Source organism: Drosophila subobscura, chromosome O (genome assembly GCF_008121235.1).
Source record: "Drosophila subobscura isolate 14011-0131.10 chromosome O, UCBerk_Dsub_1.0, whole genome shotgun sequence".
NCBI lineage: Eukaryota > Metazoa > Arthropoda > Insecta > Diptera > Drosophilidae > Drosophila > Drosophila subobscura.
Window position 1 is genome coordinate 29,217,600 of NC_048533.1, and position 18,491 is coordinate 29,236,090.

The following is an 18,491-nucleotide window of genomic DNA, read 5'->3' on the forward strand; positions in this document are numbered from 1 at the left end:
ATTGGCATTGGCATGGCAGTCAACACTCGGTGGCAGGAATTGCGATTCCGCTGCCTGCTGCATGCACATGAGCATTAGACGAGCCGAGCTGCAACTTGCCAAGCAGCTATCTTCGTACGGCGCCTCGGTTTGCAGTTGCTGCTGTGGCTGGCTGCCTCGCCGTGATAAAAGGAGTAGCCAGCGCCTTCTGGCTGCTATTTGTGTCTCGTCCAGTCAGCCGTGCGGTGCCCCAGACTCCAACCCAACCCAGACTAGTCTCGCGCTTCAATCGGCCAACAAAATGCTACTCTGTCGCCTCGTGCTAGCACTGATGCTGCTCCTACTGCTCCACTATGGCAGCGCAGGGGAGACGCAGGCCACAGATGCACCGCCGACGCCCGCCATCCAACGATCCGCTGGCCGAGCGGGTGGCTCGCTGCTGTCGCACAACGATGCCTACATAGCGCGCAACCAGCGGCAGTGCTTCGACACGCGCAATCTGATGTCCTGCATCAAGTACAAGGCCTCGAAGCTGATCTGGAAACTGGCCACCAACGGCATGGGCTTTTTCCCCAACGAGTATGGACGGGATTTGGCAGCGGATAAGCATCGACTCCTGCGGCTGGTCCAGTTGGGGGAGCCGGCCGACGACATTGTGGTGTTCAACGATGCCAAGAGCTTGGAAGGTGGGTCCGTGCTGATCCGTTTTCCGCTGTCCGCTGTCCGTTGTCCGAAACGAAAGTTGTTTTCCCCCGCGGTCAGTTGGCCAAAAGGAAATTAACGCTCAAGACCGCGACATTAAAATGACCGAAATACTCCAACGACTGGGTGCCGTGTGGTGTGGTGCAGACAACATCCACTTCCAGTGGCAGCCAGCATCCACAGCACTCCTAAGGCAGCTGCCCCGTGCTGGATCGATTATCCGTTGCGGATGTTTATTGCGAGAGTTAATTAACTTCTGGAACTTATTGCCGCTCGCTTCTTGATCCGCTCTGGTGGTGCCCTGCTGCGGGTGCAAACAACAAACAATTGATGGGCATTTTTCATTCACTGCTAATTGCGCGCTTCTCTCTCCAACCCATCCGCCAGGTGACAGCGAGCTGACGCTCATCTTCAAGTTCCTCAAGCGGGCGGTGGAGACGTTCGGGCGCAACCACGGCCTTCAGCTGGCGCTCTCCAGCGAGACGGGGGCCCGCGTCATGGACGAGTCGGGTGAGTGCAGCATTAATCTATCTACGACTGCGGGTCGGGTCTCAAGTTCTGGACTCTCCCTCAGAGGCACGTCTGAAGCGCAAGAAGAAGAAGTGGCTCATCATTCTGCCGCTGGTGATTCTGATGAAAATCGCACACCTGAAAATGACTCTCGTGTCCATGCTGCTGACGGTCATCGGCATGAACGTGCTGCTGGTCGGCGGCGTGGGCTGGCTGATACACTATCTGAAGTACAAGACCATGTGCAAGATCCATCCCCACCTGGTGCAGACGCACTCGCACGTCTACGACTCGGAGCCCTCGGACTACTCGCAGTTCGTGGGCAGCAGCAACTCCTACTCCCCCTACAGCTCGGGCGCGGGTGGGCCGCACGACATCCCGGGCAACACCTACAGCAAGGACTGGGCCACGAGTAAGGCCTACAACGGCTACAACTATCTGGACACAATTAGCAAGCGGATACAGTAGAGTCGCACACATTCGAGTCATCCTACGCCGTCCTCACTGTCCGCCGTTGTTGTTGCTTAGCCCTTAAATTAAACTAGGTAATTTATTGCAATTTAATAAGTGTATTTATGTAGCGTTCTTTTTACCATGCAAGCGAATACAATTCAGCAATTTCTTGAACATTCCTTTGGATGTTGCATCACTTAAACGGCTCTGCTTTAGTCTGTCTCCACATAATTCCACAAACCAAACACCCCACGCCGCTCATAAAAGCATAAAACAATTTGTTTATGGGGAAAGCAAACAAGCAGCAACCCCTCCCCATCCCCCCCGCACACACACAGCAGACACAGCTGGCCAAAAGCCAGAAATAAAACGTGTGAGAGGCGTACGTATCGGGCTCTTATCAGTTGGCCATTGCCATTGCTTCCGTTAAACAAACAATCCAAATCCGGATTCGGATTCGGGTTCACCTTCCTGGAAACAATACCGATTCCGCACAATTCTTGAACTTAATTGAGCAAATAGGACTTAGGCACGGGTCTGCCGGCAAATATGAGCGGGAGAACCAACAGGAATGAATTATTGGATGTATTATTGCACTCCAGATAGCCAGGAATGGCCTTCATGTCTGCCCGTGCTTGTTGGCTGCTTCGCTATCAAGTGAAAGTGAAAGCAGTTTTGGTACAGATGATTATCAAAGTCAGTTCCAGTGGCAAAAAAAGAAACGCGCGGAAAACGCGTTTGCCAGCAGCATCTTTCTCTCTCTTGCATCCCATTCCGAGCTGCTTATTTATGTTCTTATTTCATCGCAGATTGCAGAGAGGATAAAGCAAAAGCATGAACATGCATTGTGGAGATTTCACATCATTGTCATGGCACATAACCAGACAGAATTGTGGCAATATATGTAGATTTTGTCACTCGACAATTAGGCAGAGGGGCGAGTCCACAAAGTTTCAGTTGTTATTTGGGTCCCTTGTCAACGCCTTCCTGCCGGAACGCCGGAACAGCTGGCACCAAGCAAATATATGCGGGCGGCTCTTCCGTTCGATGTTTACTGGCTTCTTATCGGAGTGGAGCGGAGGCTTGCTCTTGTGTACCAAACAATTTGTTTCGGGCTACCAAGAAACGGCTCTCAGAGCCCTCTGTTTATCCACCGAACTACGCACAACTCTCATAATCAATAAGTCCACACACACATCGGAATGCTTGTGTGTGCACTGGCTAATGCCAAATAAGTCCAGTGGATTCCAGCTAACTGGCCGCTATCTGTTGACTACACATGTAAATGATTTAATGGAGCAGCACCACAATTCGTCTGTTTGCTCTCATTTATGGCAAGCTTGCAGCGAAACCAAACAAAAGCTGCCGCCTCCATACCTCCACTCCGCCCTATAACCACAGAGGATAAGCTCCAACTGCCAGCTATTGACAGTCTCCGAATATATTAACTTGGCAGATAAACAGACCAGGATGCAGGGTCATCGTGTCAGTGGTGAGGAAGAGGAAGTGGCAGCCCCTTATTTGACATTTGATATGGCAAAATGTATTCTAAAGTGCAATTCAAATGAGGGGGCGAAGACTTACAGCTGAAATGTATCAATTAAATTAAAGTATATGTTCATAACAGAGTAAATAGCAGATAAATAGAGGGATTAAAGCATGAAAGAACTTAAACGATAGGTGTATGGATCATAATAATTATAATTACCTTCCAAAGCACGCTATCTGCACGACTAATGGCTGTAAAAAGCTGCCTGCCTCGTCGACTAATAGCTCTAAAAAGCTGCCTGTCTGAGCACAATAATAAAGTACGGATTATGCTCTTCCCACGAAAGTCAGTAAATAGAGAAATTATATGACACAGGCACATATTCCACGCTACCATTGCGTCCAGTATGCACTTGAGATCTACTCCGAATAGACGTCTACCGCCACAATGCTGCCCGCTTGGCTAAACGCGGACTACATTCAAACCCATCTGAGAATCCACTCCAAGAACGACAAGCTGCGAGTCCTTAAACTCTGGGGCAAGCCAGCGACAGGCAAGGGGGAGAACTTTATTGGCATTATGACTCGCATTTACGTGGACTACGAAGACGGCAGTGGAGTGGCGCAGCACAAGTCATACATCCTCAAGCAGCCCAGCCCGCTGGACGCTCCCCAGGCAAGAATATTCTTCGAGTACGACGTGTACACACGGGAAATGGACATGTACGAGTTTGTACTGCCCAAAATGGCCGAGCTGCTGCGAGAGATTGGAACCACCGAGAAGCTAACCGCAGACTGTGTGGCTGTGGACAGGGAACATTCCATTCTGATACTCGAGGACTTGGCTCCTCTCAAGTATGTCAATGCAGACCGGTTGAGGCAATTGGACGAGGCTCATGCCAAGCTGGTGCTGGAGTTGCAGGCAAAGTTCCATGCCGCAGCTGTGATACTCAAAGAGCGACATCCCGGGCTGCTGGCAAAGAATTTCTCAACGCATTTCTTTTGCCGAGAGAAGAAGGGATATGGAGAGATCTTCAGCAGTTTGTTTGAGTCTTTCATGGGGTATGTGAAGACACAACCCAAGCTGAATGATCGCTTTAGTGGCAAGTTGGAGCTGGTCCAAACCAATTTAATGGAGTACGCGGCTCGAACTGTCGACGTTGGCCCGGAGGACTTTCAGACGTTGGTTCATGGCGACTGTTGGACCAACAATATCATGTTCCAATACGATGACAAAGGCTGCCCGATCAATGTCGTGTTGATAGACTTTCAGTTCTGCACTTGGACATCGCCGGCTGCTGATCTTCACTACTTCTGCAGCTCATCCCTGAGGGAAGATGCCAGAGCAAAGGAGACGGAGCTCGTGCAGCATCATTATTATGTTATGACAAAGATCTTGGCAAAGTTTACCCATAAATGTGTGCTGCCCAGCCTACTCGAGTATCAGCTGCAGTTTGAGCGCCGACGATTCATGAGTGAGTCAAACAAAGGTTGTCTACAATCAGAAGGGTTTTCTATAACTTTTTTCTTTACAGGTTTTGTTATTGCAATTACACTTCAGCCTCTTATGCTATATGAGGGCACGGAGGACCCTGATTTTTCGTACCTCTATCAGGATACGCCGAAAGCGAGGAGCTTCCGGGACTCAATGTTTGCTTCTGAAAAAGTGCAGAGAATGGTGGAAAAGATATTGCCTGTGGTGGATGCCAAGGGACTGTTGGATCCGCAGTAGAAAAATTTGATTTTATCTGAGCAAATAAGTAATAAATGAAAAATAAAAGCTGTGATTGAACAGATAGTTTCAAAAACTCTCTAAACTCTCTTAGATTGTGGGAAATTTAGGAGTTATAACAGGAGAAGAAGAGCGATATTTGGTTAGTGAATTAAAGGTGCACTTCAGAAAGGAAACCATTTAATTTTATAAATAAATTGTGTTCAAAATATAGTCGAAAAGGAGCATGTGAATCGTGTGCTCCAGCAGACACACTCTTACTCCTATCTGCCAAAATAAAACATCCACTTATAGTAGTAGAAGTGCCTGAGATAATAGCGCTGCTGGGAAGCCCAACCCAGACACCATGACAATGGAAATCTCAGTCGGCACCTAGTAAAAGTAACTGGGAATTATGTTTTCTGACAACTCACCATGTCGTCGTGTGGCTTAATTGTTTTATTCCCAGGAGAATAAAATGTATAGTGAATGCAAAAGTGAGCAAAAGATTGTCCCTGTGCCAGCGAGAAATTTACAAGATCCATTTAAGCTATTACCCTCGTACACAAGAGACACGCCAAGCCATTTAGCCTGCTTATCAGAGCCAGTATTAACTTTTGGCCGATAAGAGCAGTATTTCGTCATCATATAAACTTTCGCACAGAGGCTGAGCTGTCAGATTTGTCTGAGAATTGGACGCCCGAGCAACACTCACGATGCTGCCCACTTGGTTAACAGAGGAATATATTCAGGGCCATCTGCGAGCCTACTGCAAGGATGAACAGCTGCGAGTCCTGAAGCTGTGGGCCAAGCCAGCAACGGAGAAGGGCGGCAACTATGTGGGCGTTATGACTCGCATCTACGTGGACTACGAGGACGGGAGTGGAGCGTTGCAAAAGAAATCTTACATCCTGAAGCAAGCCTGCCCAGAAGACGCTTCCCAGTCGAAAGTATTCCAGGAGTACGACGTGTACAATCGGGAGATGGACATGTACGAGCTGGTGATGCCCAAGATGGCCGAGCTGCTGCGGGAGATTGGCTTCACCGAGAAGCTAACTGCAGAGGCTGTTGTCGTGGATCGGGAGCGCACCATCATGATACTCGAGGATCTGGCTACACTCCGATACGTGAATGCGGATCGTGTGAAGCAATTGGATCTGGCTCACACCAAGATGACGATAGAGCTGCTCGCGAGGTTCCATGCCGCCGCTTTGGTCCTCAATCAGCGTTATCCTGAGCTCCTGCGAAACAATTACTCATCGCACTTTTTCTCGCGTGGCAAGAAAGGCTACGAGGAGATTTTCACAGGCTTGTTCAAGGCTTTTATTAGGTATGTGAACACTCAGCCGAGCCTCAAGGAGCGTTACAGCGATAAGCTGGAGCACATTGTGCCTCATCTGATGGAGTACGCAGCTCGTTCTGTGGATGTGGGAGAAAAGGACTTCCAGACACTCATCCATGGCGACTGTTGGACGACGAATGTCATGTACCAGTACGACGACGAGGGAAATCCCGTCACAGTTCTACCCATTGACTTTCAGTTTAGCACTTGGACATCGCCGGTTGTCGATTTGCTTTATCTATTTAGCACTTCTCTCAGGGAAGAAGTCAGAGAGAAGGAAATCGAACTGGTTCAGTACCATTACTATGAACTGAAGAAGAACTTTGAGAAGTTTTCCTACAAGGGTGTCGTGCCCAGTTTGCACGAGTATCAGCTGCAGTTCGAGCGCCGCAGATTCATGAGTAAGTGAAGAGAGAAACATTCCCCACCAAAAAACATTTATCTAAGAGTTTTCTTACCCCCCACAGCTGTCATAATTGCCAACCTATTCCAACCCATTATGGTCTACGAGGGCACAGAGGAGCCCGAGTTTTTGAATCTCTATCAGAATACTCCAGCGGGAATTCGTTTCCAGGACTCAATGTATGCCTGCGAAAAAGTCAAAAGAATTGTGGAAAATATTCTACCAGTGCTGGATGCCAAGGGCCTGTTGGATCCTCAATGAAGTTTAGGCTAGGATTATTATACCCTGTGCTCGAAGAGTAAATAGGGGTATATTGTATTTGTGCGAATAACGGTTGTATGTAACGCACAGAAGGAAACGTTTCCGACCCCATAAAGTATATATATTCTTGATCAGCATCAATAGCCGAGTCGATTGAGCCATGTCTGTCTGTCCGTCTGTCCGTCCGTTCGTCTGTCCGTCTTGTTTGTCGGCTAGTTCTCAGCGACTATAAAAGCTAGAGCCACCAAATTTTGGCACCAAACTGCTGTATGCTCACACTGAAACCAGTGTATTTCAAAAATGAGCCCCGCCCCCTTCCGCCCCCGCAAAAGGGCGAAAACCTCCCAAATCTAAAATTTTGAAGATGACAGATGACAGATGACAGATCTACATGACAGATGAAGGAAAAATGTAAAATTTGACAAAACACCGCTAAGGTGCAGATGTAGTACTGAGTGCCGGGTATAAAAGTTGTGACGCGTAAGAAGCGTCTCACACGTCCCTTCTCGTTTTTAATTGAATTTTAATTTTGTTGTACAAAGAAAACTATAAGCGTGGCAAATGTCAGCGGGTTAGCGAGATTGTGTAAAGTTTAGGGCTTTAAAGTTTGCAATTAAGATAATTGTATCTTGATAACAAAATGTCTTTTGTTTGCGCGTGGGAACAGCGTGTTGCTTGATAGTATTCGCACTTGTCGTGGGTACTAATTTGCAGACAATGAGAGATCGCGACAAGAGATTTTATGGAGCTAAGTACACTCTTCGTGTTGGTTTGGATTCAATTACTGTCTGGCAGTCACAATTTAAGTCGTTTATTGGGTAGTCTGATAAGCCTAGACACGAATTTACTCTGAATATTCACAGCTGAAATGAATAAATACATTTTACACACCTCCCAGCCCACTGTGCGCAGCTTTTTGCGAACCGCTTCAACCCCTAACTTCACTGATAAGAAAGCTCTGCGCAGCTGTTGGGCCAAAACAAACCCGAAAGCGATGGCCAGTAGCCTGTTGACGGCCAACAACAGAGCGCGGCACGTTCTGTTCTGGTTCAGGTTCAGTTTCAGTTCTTACTTGTGTCAGATACGCGGCGTATACGCAACGAGCAACAACGGCAACGGCAACGGACATCGCAACGGCAACGGCCACGGCAATGGTGTTTGCTATTTAAGCAAGGAGATGCGCCCCAAAAGCCAACAGATGGTCGCTGACTGTGCGCGCGTGTGGTTATCGGAGATCAGCAAACAGCCAAAACTAAACCGCTCAACATTATTGTAATAAAAAATTCTGCACACAAAAGGAAAACAGCAAAGAACCGAAAGGGGGGAATAAGATGGAATAATGAAAATGCTGTGCCGCATATTTATTCAACATTTTGATGCGGCCACCGAAATTCTTTGAATCGACAAAAAGTGTTCTAAAGGTACCTACAACACGTATGCTCCTCGCTCTCTCTCTCTCTCTCTCTGTGATGTGTGGAAATTGTTTTGTGTTTGCTTTTCCAACGATCCAACGATGTGCCGCCATTAAATTGTTGAAGGCGTGAAAAATTCGCAGAAGCAGCAGCAGCAGCCGTGAGCGTCGTAAAGGCAAAAGTGGGCCGCGGAAATTCGCTAATAACCCGCCGGACGCCGGAGTCGTTGTGTCTGTTTTTATGATGATTATTTTGTGGAAGTTGCTCCGATGAATCCGCAGTGCAACTCGCGGCCTCCGAATCAAAGTAATCGAATGGAAATAAAGATTGCTGCGTAGTGACGAGTCTCCCGCGGGACTCGCGGTTAAAGTCAGTTTCTGTGATGCGAAGTGACGTGTGCAGGGTAGTGGGAAAATCATATTTGTACGAAAAACTACACCTACGAGTGGCTCGGAGACGACGGTCAGTGAATGTGCGCAGGATGTTGTGGGTGCTTCGAATGGAAAATGAGAGTCTGACGTGCCAGAAGCAGCGCCACAAAGTCGGCGAATTATTAAAGGATGTGTGTCTGGATGGTGCACTCGGAACGCAGATATAAACCGAAAACAATTTGCTTAATGGCCGCATTAATGGAAACATAATCGATATTCGCTTAATGGACTTTTCCTGCGTGAATCAAAATATTAAAGAGAATGTGGAGACAGTTGTTGATGCAAAGATTAAGTGGATTATAAATGAGCACCTGCCTCCCCAATAGCAGACATTTCAATTAGAGTTTCACCAAAAGTTCTCCTCGCTTTAATTGCTCCTCTTCGTGTTAAAGTTGCAACCGGAGCAGAGCAGAGCTGGGTGGCATAATTCATTAGGGTTCTGATGCTAAGCTTCTTAGGCTCATCAAAACTTTGCAGAGCCATGAGCCCGTGCCGCTCAGCTATGCACAAGTTTTGGAGCAGGCAGCAACTGCGCCTGAGCAATGCAATCAGGGACAGGGCAGGAGACCAGCGAGCGAACTTATGCATACCAATACATGCAAATGTGCAGCAAGTTACTCCCTCTGCTCAAAGATGCCCCAAAGTCCAACAGTTTCGTAGAAAGTTCTCCGGCGCAGGGGCTCTGTGTGTGTGTTTGCCATAAATTCTTGCAGCTTCGAGAATTCATTTGCAGCAAGTTTGTGCCGAAAGAATTTTGCAAGCATTTTAATTAAGTTGATTTGGAGCAGCAGCTGAGGCATCCACTTAAATGCTCAATAATTCAACAGCACCCCGAGCCCCGCACATTAGCAGCACATAAATCTCTTTCTTGTGTTCCTTCGTGCAGCGATACTCCCGCGAGTGCATTCGAAAGTGCAGACTAAATGAATAAGTGCTGCCCTCGCAGCAGCACCAGCAGCACCCATAAGAACAAAAAACAACAAAAACTCACGCGTGTCACTCGCAGATACAAACAGCAAGCAGGGAGAGACACCCAGAGGAACAGAACACTCCCGAGGCAGTGGGAGGAGGAGCCGACTTGGAGGGAAGATGGTGAGTGTAATTGCAATATAAATACTTAAAGCACATCGTCGGCTCAAGAAGCCATTTTAGAGTAGATGTCAAATGGAACGAAATTACTTTGTTTCCTCCCCCCAACCCCCAAAACGAGAGAAAAACTTTTCCTCGGGTGTGGCTTGACTTGGCTTGGGCTGTGCGTGTTTTCCTGGAACACAATCTGTCTGACTTATAGCCATATGGCTGCCAAGGGCTCACTCCATTTGGCATTTATATTGTGCTCTGTATATGTGGTCCTGTGGCTAAAGTGGGGGAGTTCTGGCTGAGTACCTGCCTTACTATGATACCAGCTCAGTGGCTTCTCTTTTGGCTAATGGGGCCTAGGAAAATGGATACAAAATTTGAATATAATGTTTTACTTTTTGCCAGCAATTTAATATATTTTGTATGCCAGAAATAGCACACACCAAGGACAGATGAAGGTACAACTGTGTGTGTGGGACAAGTGAAACCTAAGCACTCTGTGTCGTCTCCATCTTTGACACCGAAGATGTGTTAAGCCATCTAAATTCCCTTTGTTACAAAAAGGAAACGAAGGCAAATCCCAGCTTAGTCTAGCTCCGCAATGTTTGGTTGATTAATTTACAGGGAAATCGGATTTTCCCAGCATTCGCAGATGTTCTCCTTCGACTCTGTCTGTGTTTGTTTAAATTGGAGTTGACCAGAAAAACAAATGGGACCCAGTAGTGGTAGCAGCTCGGGGCATACGAAATCGAAAACAATTAATTAAATAAATGTTCCAACAAGGGAAGAGGTCGTGGAGGGCGCATAACAAATTGAGATATTCGCCAGTCGACAGGGGCAATATGTTCTTTCCTGCGGCAAGCAAATTGCAAAAATGGCAATAAAATTCATTTTGTTATAGAAATATCGGCGAGGCCCGGCCCAACCACAAACAATGAACATCAGCAGAAATAAATCACACACAAAAAGCTGAGTCAAAATTCCGACAGGCAGCTGCCGGGCCAAGACAGGGATCCAAATCGAGTTGCCTGCGGAACACGAGTGCGAGGGCTGGCATTTAAAATCTTTGTCACGCTCTGTTTATCCAATGAAGCGAGCGAAGCAGCGAGGGAGGAGACGCGGAGAGGGGTCCGTGCGGAAAGCGTTGACATTCCAGAAATTATACAAAATTGTGTGACAACTGCCAGAGACTTGAAGCTGCTTTGCATAATTCTCTCTCTGCCGTCGCCAGCTTTTCCGGCAGCTCCTTAAAACGTACTGCACATGGGTCCGTTGCTCGGGGGAAAATACATGAAAATTCAATTTTCACCTCGCCTTCGATTCGTAGAAATCTCCGATTGAAACTTTTGCTACAAATTGATGATCAGCCTTTGGGTTGGGCTGTCCACGAGTCAACATTGCGAGATTAAACAGAAGTGGAATCCTAAATGCTTTCGAAGGGATACAGGATGGGGCATGGGTGTGTGGATTGGGTTGGACTGTGGTCAGCAGAGGGTTCCACTTGCGATTGTTTGAGTTTCGGCACAAAGTTTCGGGGCAGCGCAAATACTCGTCCATTAAATTGGGAGAACTTTAAATTAAATTTCCATGGAAACATTGTCTTCCATCCCCAGTAAACCCTCCCCCACGCACACGCACTCCGCTCCGTCTATCAATTCTCAATGAATGAAGTTTATCTCTCTGCTGCTGGAGATGGGTGGCAGATTGGAGAGATTTATTAGCGCCTCATTTATCGCAGCTGTCGGTGGTAATGCATACCTTTAGGCGCCCACAAGAAAATTCTGTTCCGTGCCGGGCCGGGCCCACCTTCGTCGCGTGCCATTGCCCTTCATCGATACTGACAAGTGCGCAGACATTTGGTGCATAAAATTACACGATTATTTTTAGCAAATGTCGTCATTTATAACAGTGTCTCTCTGGATCTGATTGGTGTCCCTTTGGAAACAGAGAGTGTCCCAGGCATTGGGCATTCATATTGGAACAACTTGTTTGACTTTTCCCTAATTATATGCATAGCTCTGTCACTGAGGATCTACTGCATAATGGATACATCACAGCTGTGGGTTGGGCTGGGGATTGTTCGAAGTTGGGCATGGCAACGGGAGGCCAAAAATGTTATTGCCAGTCCCAGAGGATGCCATTGAACAAGCGAGTGAAAGGCAACAAAAGCCAAAGTTTCGAGTTACGAAAAGAAATATTGGGAAAAACTTTAAAGCCCGCACAAAGATTCGTTGCTTGTTCCAGAAAATGTGCAAAGTCAAGTCCCATGAACCATGGAGCCCGAGAGCCATGGCCATTGTCTGTGCCCAAGGAAGCAGTGCGAAAAACTAAAAGCTTTTGAACTTCCATCAATGGCAGAGATCTCAACTCAATTATCATGTTTAGGGCAGAGCCTGGGGATGACCTTGAACATTGTTTCCCTTTTTAGGGGCGTCGCAACTTCAATTCGTGTCAAATGCACATAGAGCCCACAGGGACGAGTAATGGCGCGTGCCGGGCCACCCACTGGCACCGAGCAGGCAACTTTTCGTACGGTTATTGCCAGTTTGGTTTGTATTTTTAGAAAAAAGAAACTCATAAAGTTGTGCCAACGCCATAAATCATGTGGAATGTGGCACGCAAAGCCTTGCACCCTGTGATTGGAACATTTGTAAGCAGATCGGACGAGTAATGAGACGTTTTCCGTTGCAGATAGTCAGCATGAATCAAACGGAATCGGCGCCACTGGCTGCAGCCGTGGAGCGGCAGAGCTGGAGCGGCAGTGTCCGCTTCCTCGACGAGCATCATCCGCTGGACTATCTGGAGGTGGGTGTGGCCCTCGTCAATGCCAGCAGCAGCAATGTGAACAGCAGCACAGAGTACAATGAGACGGGCAGGGGCCCGCTGGACCCGGAGCTGGTCGAACGCTTCCTCAGCAATCGGGCAGTGGACAGTCCCTGGTATCACATGCTAATTAGCATGTACAGCGTCCTAATCGTGTTCGGAGCTCTGGGCAATACACTGGTCGTCATTGCCGTTGTCCGCAAGCCAATTATGCGCACGGCCCGCAACCTCTTCATACTCAATCTGGCCATCTCTGGTGAGTGTCTCTCTCTGCGGACTCTGGACTCGAAATCATCGCCCTAACTGGCGTGTGGAATAATTACAGATTTGCTTTTATGCCTGGTCACCATGCCGCTGACACTGGTGGAGATTCTAACCAAGTACTGGCCCCTCGGCTCCTGCTCCATTCTGTGCAAAATTGTGGCCATGCTGCAGGCACTTTGCATATTCGTTTCCACAATATCCATAACAGCCATTGCCTTTGATCGCTATCAGGTTAGTAGAAGCCACCCCAAGGGTTCCTTTATGACCACAATTTGTGCAAAAATCGATACAGTTTGTGTCGATTAGTTTTAAGCCTTGCATGCGGAATCCCTCTCCTATCTGTATCGTTCCCCTCCGCAGGTGATTGTCTATCCCACGCGGGACAGTCTGCAGTTTGTGGGAGCCGTCACCATTCTGGCTGGGATCTGGCTGCTGGCACTGCTCTTGGCCTCTCCGATGTTCATCTACAAGGAGCTGCTGAGCGAGGATACGCCGCTGCTGCTGCAGCAGATTGGGCTGCAGGAACAAATCAGATTCTGCATCGAGGATTGGCCGAGCAGCAACGGCCGCTTCTACTACTCGATCTTCTCGCTGTGCGTGCAGTATTTGGTGCCCATACTGATCGTTTCGGTGGCCTATTTCGGCATCTACAACAAGCTGAAGAATCGCATCACCGTCGTCACCGTGCAGGCGGCCTCGTCGCAGCGCAAGGTGGAGCGGGGCAGGCGCATGAAGCGCACCAACTGCCTGCTGATAAGCATTGCCGTTATCTTTGGGGTGTCGTGGCTGCCGCTGAACTTTTTCAATCTGTACGCGGACATGCAGCGCTCGGGCTCGGGGCCGACGTCGAACATGCTCGTGATGTACGCCATTTGCCACATGATCGGCATGAGCTCGGCCTGCTCCAATCCGCTGCTCTATGGATGGCTCAATGATAATTTCCGTAAAGAATTTCAAGAACTCATATGTCGTTGCACTGAATCCACTAATGTTGCTCTTAATGGTCACACGACAGGCTGCAACGTGCAGGCGGCAGCGGCGCGACGGCGGCGCAAGCACGGCCACGCCGACATCTCCAAGGGTGAGCTGAAGCTGCTCGGCCACAGCGGGGCCGGTGGCGGCGGTGGCGGCGGCGGTGGCGGTGGCGGCGGGGGTGCCAACGGTGGCGATGGTGGTGTGAGCATTGCAGCCACCGATTTCATGACCGGACATCAGGATTGTGGACTGCGGAGCGCCATGACCGAGTCGGTGGCGCTCACCGAGAATCCCATGCCCACGGAGGTCACCAAGCTGATGCCTCGGTAAAGACACACACACACACACACACACAAACACACATGTACACACACACACACAGCCCTTAGTCTGCAGAGATTCTTTTGTATATCCGAAAACCGATTGGATTTTGCATGCTCCAAGGCGCCCGCCCATTCTCCCTGAGTGGCTCCTGCTGCTGCTGCTGCTCCTTTTCCCTTCCTTCAAGTGCATGCCGCTCCTCTGCCAACTCGTTTTCCATTTTATTTTACAGTTGCTGCCCCTGTCAAGGCGCTGCATGTGACCGTTGTTCTGTTTTCGTTGTTGTTTTTGCGTTTTAAGTAGCAATCGAATATGACTCAACAGTTTGTATGGAACATTTTGCAGTTTGGAACAATACTAAATTGCACTTTTGCATTTGTTGTACTTGTACTCCTCCATTTCCCTTACGACTTGCGACAAATCCAGGCCACCCAGAGCCAGAGGAGGCGGCGGAGGAGCAGCGAGAGCCGTGAGAATCGTCTGAGGGACGAACGATTCCCCCCGTTCGAGTTTTTAGAATTTACGCAAATACGATATATTGTCCAGTGATCCAAAGCCAAGCTGAGTTACACCTAAGTTTAAGACAGACAACGAGGAGAGTATAAAAACACAAATAATTACCTATACGTATAGTACATATATTAATGTTAATCTATAACTAAATCATCATCACTTTCATTGGTAAAAAAAGACTTGGTCTAGTGACTACTTTTGGTTGGTAATTTCCTTTCCTATCGAATTCCGAAGAGTAATTGTTTGAGCCCACAACTGAAATTCGGTCATTCGATAAGTCGTTTACAAGTTCCCATTGAAACAGTTCCTAAACACTTTCACTTCCCCTCTCAGAGACCACGATTCCTTTTCGAATAAGCTAGTACATAATTGCGTACATAATTACATAGTTCATACATAACTACATGTACTAGACATTCAGCGTATCATTTTCTACGTTTAAGTACATTCAAAGTTCACATAATAATTGTCATCTGTATAATAGTATAATCCGAGTGGAGTAACTTTAAAGTAAATGTCAGTTCTTACAGCTAAACGTAAATGTAAACCAAATGTTTGCCGTCTGCTGGCATTACACCAATGCCATCATGAATTTTAATAAATGTTGTTTACAAATCCAAACGCAAAGATCGAATGATTTGTATTCAACCATGCGGGAAAATGTTCAATAAATACGAAATGGTTGGGCAAACTGGAAACTGGTAAGTCAAAAATGCTTTACGGCTCTTGGGCTTATGGATTTTAATTTCCATGTGGGACTGGGGATTAGGCGGTGTCCAAATGGCAGTGCAAAATTATCAATAAATATATTTTAATGAATAACTGAAAGGTTATTGTGTTTAAGCCCCATTTCACAGTGGGTTCTGTGAGGATTTGAGGCATGGAATTGCATGAGGGGAAAAAGCCTGGGAACACCGAAGGGCCAGACCATGCTCGTACTTAACCTTTTGGTTTCCTTTGCTATCCGTTGCCCTGCACGACTGTCGCATAAAAACCTATGACCCCCCCATAAAAAGGGCGTAAATGTGGGCGAGCTGTGATTATGGTTATACAAACAGGCGAACAGATAAATGGATACAAATGGCGGAAGTTGTGCCTGTGTGTGGGCAAAGGCTTTAAGGCGTGCCGGAACCCTTCAACAAGAAGAAAATGTCAGAGAGAATGCAGCACTCAATCCATTGTGGCCAGCATGTGGGGAATACTCATTACTCTCTCTCCCATTTCGTGACGTTCCACTTTGAGTGCGTACTCAGGTGAGTAGGAGCGGAGAGAGATGATTACAATTCAATTAGTGAGAGAGGCCTACGCAGCGGTGGACCCCGCACTGGGTGAAAGGTCAGTCAGCAGGCCGCTGGCCATCGTCCGACGTGTGACAGAAACGTGACCGGCGGTCGAGTGAATTATGTGACACAACAACGCGCACACGAGGAAAGTGAAAAGTTCCCACCAGCCAGCCAGCAGGCAGCGTTCAAAATGAAACAAAATAAAATAAACTAATTAAAAATTTCTATCCATCGGGGAATCAGAGATGTCGCCAAGTGCTGACGCGGCTGCTGAGGCTGAGGCTGAGGCTGCTCTGGCTCCACTGTTTTGACGGCTTGTAACGCTCTTATGCACTTGCTTGTGGCTTGTGAAAGTGTTTGCCTTGCGTTACTTTACTGTCACTGTCAGACTTATGACGGGGCGTGGCCGCCACAGCTCCCACCCTGCTGCAGAGGCTGGCTGGCTGCGGTCATCATTGGCGGCGATGATTACGACGAAAACTCAGACCTATTCAACTTTCTTCCCAGCCAAAAGATGGATGATTGCGTAATGCAAACAAACCCATTCTGAATATCGATGGCTGGCAGAGTGTGAATCTTCACTTTGGTCATGAATTAAATTCGAAGAGAAGAGCGGAGCGGAGCGGAGTGGAGCGCAGCGTGAGCGCACAATTAGCATATTTATGAGTAAAAGTGAAATTAAAGATTGGAATGGAGTGCCAAGAAAAGGTTCGCAAATATTGACAACATTCAAGCAATTTTGTGGCAGCCCAAAGAGACCCTTGCGGAAGCGTCGAAGCATGCCAAATGGTGGGAAGAGAACCCAAATCCAGAGCCTCCAGCCTGAGTTCAAGGCAATTACACCAAGCCTTGGACACATGTCAATGGCAAGTGATGGAGATGGACTGATGTTTGAGGGCTTTCTATGGGCATCTCCCCCCAGTCCCTAATTGACGCTAAACGAATTCGCTTTTAACACTTTCACAAGAGGATGGAGATGCTGCCAATATGGGCACTTAATTCATGCATTGTCTGAGTGTTCGTTCGCATAGAAGTTGCCCCCAATAGCACATAGATATTTTTTAGAAAACATTGCACAGAGCACTGTTGGCCCATTGTGGGGGTCTGTTACATTTAGAGCTAGGCTATTGATTTTGCGGTCTCATAAACTGGCTTTCATTTCGTTGTGCTCTTTTGGCTCTTGGCGCTCTTACTGCGGTCAGGGGGAGCGCTGTCGTTTCCGCTCGTTGGCCACAAGTCAATGGCAAAGTTTGTCACCAGAAATTAATAACAATGTGCCGCTTAGTTGGCCCATTCTAGACGACTGACTTTCTCATGCGTAAACCGTTCAAACCGGCTCCCCCAGCCGCTCATCAATCAGAGTCTCTGCGGGTACACAAACAGACAATAAATAAGTGAAAATTTGCACTCGTTTCGCGGCACAGAAACCGGACCAGTTTTAAACAACGGAAAATGTTTAGCCGAAGCTCGCACCCGAAATGAATATTTTATGATGCATGCTGCCAGCTGCAAGCTGCAAGTGCACGCGTGCACCTTAATCCTGTAATCCCCACCGACAATGCCATTGACAACGTGTGCAGCATCAACCATTATCGGTTGGGAAAGTCCTGAGAGGTTCATTTAGAAATCAGTGGAGCATGCAGGCAGCACTCTGACCGACCGCACACGGATTCACTCAGCTGAGCTCCACTCAGGCAAGAGCAGCAAAATACTTGCAAAACATTTTGGACGCTGCCACAAAAACCCCGCCCAAACTGTATACAAGATTCTTGCGGAAGTTCTGTTTTATTTTTCTCGATAAAAACTATCCTCCAGCTGACCCTTTTTAAAGGAGAAATACGTAAACTTTCCCATTTACATTGTTGGGTCTGCCTTCCAATATTGCAATTTGTGTAACATTTTGTAACATTAATTATTTTATCGAGGTTGAATTGGGGGTGCTGGCCGCAGATTAACAAAAAACTTTTGCCCCGCTGCTCCTGCGTCTGCCCTGGACAGCGGCCCTCCGGCCAAAGTTGCAAAAGAATGAAATTGTTGCAAAAAAAGGAAACAAAATAAAACAACTTGAATGAAGTTTTGTGGCAACTCATCGGCAAGTAAAGTTTTATCCGCTTGCCAAACAAAATCGAAAGTTCGCGGACTCAGTCACCGACTAACAGAGTGACTAAGTGACCGCCTGGCCCGTCCGTTAATATATTCCCAAAGTGTGCTGCGGCATTGTGCTCATTGTGCGGCATGATGCAGCGCATTTCTTGCTGTTTATAATAAATATTCCTGAACGAAATTGACAAGCAATTTCACGACGACAACGACCAGGTTTTCATATTACATTTATATCGCCGGCAAGGGAAGGAGTTTTCATTAGCGACAAATTTTCCACAGGCAAGAGAAAATTGTTACCGCTGCTGCCACTGGCAGGCAGCCGGCGACTCTGCTGCCGCAGCTCTGGCCTCCACATCAATGTCATGGCATGTGGCGCTCTTAAGCCGTTCGCTCTCTGCAACCAACAACCAGAAACCAGAAAGCTCAAACTGGTTGAT

General features: G+C 47.7%; 4 protein-coding genes across 5 annotated transcripts; all 4 read left to right on the forward strand.

Moving 5' to 3' along the window:
• The first annotated feature begins 280 nt into the window (after nt 1-280).
• On the forward strand, nt 281-1,659 carry LOC117897539. The gene is made up of 3 exons (XM_034806461.1): nt 281-665; nt 1,069-1,191; nt 1,256-1,659. Exons 1-3 carry the CDS (start codon nt 281-283, stop codon nt 1,657-1,659), a joined length of 912 nt encoding a protein of 303 aa, XP_034662352.1.
• A 1,906-nt stretch (nt 1,660-3,565) lies between these two features.
• Nucleotides 3,566-4,873, forward strand: LOC117897801. The gene is made up of 2 exons (XM_034806850.1): nt 3,566-4,607; nt 4,668-4,873. The coding sequence occupies exons 1-2, from the start codon at nt 3,581-3,583 to the stop codon at nt 4,862-4,864; spliced, it is 1,224 nt and encodes a 407-aa protein (XP_034662741.1). The 5' UTR covers nt 3,566-3,580; the 3' UTR covers nt 4,865-4,873.
• A 636-nt stretch (nt 4,874-5,509) lies between these two features.
• LOC117897800 lies at nt 5,510-7,416 on the forward strand. The gene is made up of 3 exons (XM_034806849.1): nt 5,510-6,586; nt 6,653-6,868; nt 7,372-7,416. The coding sequence occupies exons 1-2, from the start codon at nt 5,560-5,562 to the stop codon at nt 6,847-6,849; spliced, it is 1,224 nt and encodes a 407-aa protein (XP_034662740.1). The 5' UTR covers nt 5,510-5,559; the 3' UTR covers nt 6,850-6,868; nt 7,372-7,416.
• Nucleotides 7,417-8,320: 904 nt separating this feature from the next.
• On the forward strand, nt 8,321-15,247 carry LOC117898163 (neuropeptide F receptor). 2 transcript variants are annotated; one of them, XM_034807373.1, is made up of 6 exons: nt 8,321-9,784; nt 12,464-12,851; nt 12,921-13,090; nt 13,220-13,802; nt 13,875-14,160; nt 14,501-15,247. In XM_034807373.1, exons 1-6 carry the CDS (start codon nt 9,782-9,784, stop codon nt 14,514-14,516), a joined length of 1,446 nt encoding a protein of 481 aa, XP_034663264.1. In that variant the 5' UTR covers nt 8,321-9,781; the 3' UTR covers nt 14,517-15,247. The 2 variants fall into 2 exon arrangements, with proteins under 2 accessions (XP_034663264.1, XP_034663263.1); XM_034807372.1 differs by having other exon boundaries at nt 13,220-14,160; nt 14,501-15,243.
• The last annotated feature ends 3,244 nt before the right edge of the window (nt 15,248-18,491 follow it).